The following is a 4,798-nucleotide window of genomic DNA, read 5'->3' on the forward strand; positions in this document are numbered from 1 at the left end:
TTTTATTACTTGAGATGCAACTATATTATGTATTGCTCTCTCTTTTGGTCATTCTAGGGTTGTTGGTCATAATATAGTAAGACACTAATGATTATGGGACTTCAAGTAACAGTTGACGTCACACTTTAATCATCAGATCATGACTCCAAAAATGATAGATATTATATACTCCATATCATTGAGTAAAATCATATATCTTTCTTGAAGACCTTATAGTGGCTCAAATGACATTAATAAATCTGAATTATTCACTTGAATTTTAGGGTGATGGCTAAATGAGGCGGCTAGAATTCAGAAGTGTATATATGTTTAATAAAGGAAGTGAAGCACCACCGCTATAAGAGACACTTGAAACCCAAGTTGAGCATAGTATATGTGAGGATAGTAACCATGAAGAAGATAAAGTGAACGTTGAAGAGGTCAATTCCATTATACTTGAAGAAAATATTAGAGATCTTGTGATAGAAAAATACAATGGTTTGCATCAATGTATAGGTATGCCAAAATTGGCTCCTTCCATTTATATGTCTTCTTCCATTTCAAAGCATTTGATCTTGGAGTGTAAGTAAATACATGAGCATGTATCTGGATATTTCATCATTAGGGTCGGTACAAAAAAAAATTAAAGTCATTTCTTCAATTTGCTCTCATTTACTAAATAAAAGGCATGTTCCAGAAGCGATCCTTTTCGAATAATTTTAGATGTTTCAAGGGAAGTGTAAACATTTAGTCGGTTTTATAATTGACCAGTAATATTCCGAACTCTTGGTTGAAAAGTTCGTACAGTTTCTGTAATACCATTTTCTTGTGGGAATGAAAGAATTGACATTCATCACCTAAAACACGTTCATGACACCGAGGTAACTTTATTGGTATTATAATAAGGAAAAATAAAAATTGGCTAATTTTGTTTTGTTGGTATTGAAACCTAGTCGAACTGCAACTAATTAATAGGACAAATCAATTTGTCCCTGACACAAATTTTCAATTTCAAATTGAAATAACTTTTTTATTGAACTTGTATTCAAAATTGTACATATAAGGTTGATTACCAACATCAAATCAAATCACACACATAGTCCATTAAATAATATGACAATACAATGTAGAGTATTTCTGCATTATCCTTTTTTACATTGCTCCATTGCTTTCCTAGTTTTTTCAGAAACAAATTATACAAAATATCGATACCATCACGGAAGCTTGATGAAATGTATACCCACCTAACAATATCATACAATCATTGTAATTCACAAATCTGAATGTTCACCCTCTCCTTGAGAACTAGGAGTCAGTGATGAAGGCAGAATTACTTGGCCAAAATATCTTGACAGCATGAGCCGGGCGATATTCTCAGCTGCGACACAACTAGTCTCCATGGTGCTAGCTGCATTTTCAAATGCATTGACGTAGTACAAATGCCGTCCGTCTAATATGAATGGTGCGAATATTTCTGGGGCGTGGTAATGAGGGTAGGCAGCCCAGTTTATCCGAATTGTTTCCTTCCTCGCGCTGCCAGTGACAGCAATAAAAATAATAGTTAAAATCTAGTTAAAGTTTTCTTCTTTCATATTTGTGGGAATGGGGATTGAAGAACACTTGATCCAAAACTATGCATGCAGGTATATGTCAACATTAAGTTCCAACATTGATGAATCTCATTCTCAACTTAGGGCTAAATCATTAATCAGAGTCTAGTGTGATGATATGAGAGGCTTACCCAAATAATGGACCAGAGCCTAGGCCTCTTCTAACCAGAAGTGACCAAGTTTGTATAATGGGTAATTTTGGTGCACAAAAATTAACAGTATAACTAGAAGTTTTAATTAAGGCACACAAAAATTAATCAAACAACTGTTAATACTATTACCTAAAGATGCTATCAAGTAATGTGTCTGCCATTGGTTGACGAGAGAATATTTTATATGTAGATTCTTTCTCATTGTGCTTCTTGAGAACTGAAATGCTTGAAAATGGAAGGTCAGGATCCTCTATTGTGCCCACAAGTTCTGGAATTTTTGACTCGGCCTTGAGACCAAAATACACCTAATGTTCAAGAGAGCATCACCAATATTAGCAGCAGAACCAACTAAAAGTAACCATGAAAAAGAAGATATATCAGTCTGGTAATGACAAAAATTTGTACTATGGCGAAATTCATGACTATGAAGTCCGGGAACAGGGTACTCACAGGGTCTAGAAGGCCCCTAACAAAAGTTGTATAAGTGTGCTGTAGTTTCCTTTCAGGAATTGAAATCGGAGGATTAAATTGAATATTTAACTCGTCTAATGGTGTTGCAACCACAGCAACATCACAAGTGTAGCTGTTTCCTTTTGTGGAGTTGAGTTCATAGTAATCTCCGACGTGAGCAACAGATTTTATTTCTTCATTCAGGTGTAATACAACATCTGACTGATTAATCAGTCCAGCAGCCATTTGCCAGTTACCCCCCTCAATGGACCATAATCCCCCACCTGATCCTGCAAGAGAAACTGCACCCGCCAACCCACTCATGTGGACACTCTGGCCATAATTAATTCGAGTGATGACCTGCATAAATAAACAGAACAAGAGCCTACATTCTGATGAGTTTTTTTCTAAATCTATGACATCATTGCCTTCTTGGACAAGTCAATACATTAGAAGCACAATTGACCATATTTTCTTCAAGTAAAACAAAACTATGATAATGCAGTCAAATGTTATAGGAATCAACTACATATTCAAAGAGATTCGATAAAGTTTTACGTTGGATATCGACTGCCTAACTCAACCTTCACTTTTTATTCGGGCTTAGGACTGACCATGTATAACATTAAGCACACATAGGCAGGTTTGATGGGAATCAACTAAATAACCAATTAAAAACTTTGACAATCTGCAAACTGTCAGAAAATTGTAATGGACCTAAAGTTTGCAACAGGCCAGCTGGACAAAAATGAAGAAGAAGCCATCCAAGGCAGACTCTAATTCAATAAACAACAATAGCTTCCCAAGAGGGGGCTATGCAATTCTAAAACAGCAAACAGATACCTACGACTACAAGTTGTCGGGTTTGTGATTTGTGACCATCATAAGTCTCATATTGTTTGTTCTATAGTCAGATAATAACACTTTTCACATAAAACCACCAAATCCTAAAGTGGTACTTAGTTGAAATAAACAGTTAAGGTTACACACGGAGACAAATAAGAAAAACTATTAAAAACCCCCCCCCCCCCTGGCTTCTATGATTGAAGTATTTACCCTAACTCTCCAAATTGCTCACCCCTAAATACTAATTACGCTCAACATAGTGATTTAAATTGCGGAAAACATCATGTAATTCGGCCACAATATTGCGCTTATGATGACTGCTGAAACCACATCACATCACAATTGTGTTGTCATATCGAATCACAATGATGTGACTGCATCGGGCTGCAATGTAACCACATCTGACTACATTAAGGTCCATCAAATTAAAAAAAATAATAATAATAAAAAATTATCCACACCACAACAGCCTCAGTCCGCATCGCAACGGCCGCAATAACCACAACCGCTGGTTCAACATTAATGGCAACAAAGATGAATTGTAGCTAGATTGACAAAGAAAGGTAGGAATGCTTACGGTGATAAGTTCATTGATCAACAAGGGAGACAATCCAGCGTCAACCAATTCATCTTTCAAACTTCTAGTAGTAAGATTATACAAACCAGACCATTTCAGCATTTCATCCACACTCTCGAAAATCGGTCTCGATTCATCTCCCTCGTAATACTTCGAGAACTTATCCACAGCGCTCTAAACAAAAACAAAATAACAAGCAACAACAAAACCTTCATCTCACTAGGTGTGGAATTATAAAAAAAATCAGAGATTAAAAAATAATTAAAAACACAAATATGAAATTCAAATACCTCAACGAAGTTCTGCATTTTAAGAAGCGAAAACCCGTAGCGAACCAACAACAACACCGAGTTATAGAGCGAGACGATATACGATACGAGATATTCAATGAACGGTAATTTGAGGAATCTATCAATGAGCGCGATATCGTAGCTGCTGATCTTAACCGTTTTGAAAACGAACTTCTTCCCATTCCAAATTCCTAGAGAATTGGATTCCAACGACGGAGGCTTAACCTTGAGGTTGAGAAGTTTGGTGTAATTCACAGCGTGGAGGTTTTTCGGGTGTAGAATGGAGGCTCCGGCTTCGAAAGTATCGCCGGCGATGGTAACGGTAGCCATGCGACCGCCGACGACGGGGTTTCGTTCGAAGATGAGGATTTTGGTGAAGGGAGTGGAGTCGGGGGAGTATTTTCGGAGGAAGTGGGAGACAGAGGAGCCGCCGATGCCGGCGCCGATGATGCAGACGGTGGTGGAGGGAACATCGGAGGGTGATTGCGGTTGAGGTTGAGAGAGAGAAAGAAAAGTGAAGAAGAATAAGAGAAGGAGAGTCTGTGAGATAGACATGATCTATGGGTTTTTTTGGATCCTTGCTTCTTCAGTCAACTGTTTGCAAAATTTGATTGTGGTTAACACATAGTGAAGGAGCATTGTCCAACGTTTGTACAGTATCTGTTTGAGAAAAGTAAGGATACAAATGAATGATTATTAAGTAGTATTAGAGCTGTCAAAATGGGCGACTTAGTTGGGTTGGTCCACCAAAGTTCGAAAATTTATAAGGTTTGAATATTATTTTAGATATTTTTTGGAAAATTTGAGCATTTTAGCCCGGTCCGACCGAACTATTTTAAATTTGGGCTCGGACCTGGCTTACCCCGGTGGGTTTGGGCTACCCGTTTTACTTAT

The 4,798-nt window shown here is 37.4% G+C and overlaps 1 protein-coding gene across 1 annotated transcript; it reads right to left on the minus strand.

Annotated features, from left to right (window-relative positions):
• Positions 1–1,048: 1,048 nt before the first annotated feature.
• On the minus strand, positions 1,049–4,554 carry LOC109339143 (farnesylcysteine lyase). The gene is made up of 5 exons (XM_019576539.1): positions 3,905–4,554; positions 3,615–3,788; positions 2,192–2,551; positions 1,871–2,046; positions 1,049–1,512 (listed from the first exon to the last, which is right to left on the minus strand). The coding sequence occupies exons 1-5, from the start codon at positions 4,457–4,459 to the stop codon at positions 1,251–1,253; spliced, it is 1,527 nt and encodes a 508-aa protein (XP_019432084.1). The 5' UTR covers positions 4,460–4,554; the 3' UTR covers positions 1,049–1,250.
• Positions 4,555–4,798: the final 244 nt, after the last annotated feature.

The sequence above is a fragment of the Lupinus angustifolius genome, unplaced genomic scaffold, assembly GCF_001865875.1.
Source record: "Lupinus angustifolius cultivar Tanjil unplaced genomic scaffold, LupAngTanjil_v1.0 Scaffold_58_65, whole genome shotgun sequence".
In the NCBI taxonomy this organism is placed as follows: Eukaryota; Viridiplantae; Streptophyta; class Magnoliopsida; order Fabales; family Fabaceae; genus Lupinus; species Lupinus angustifolius.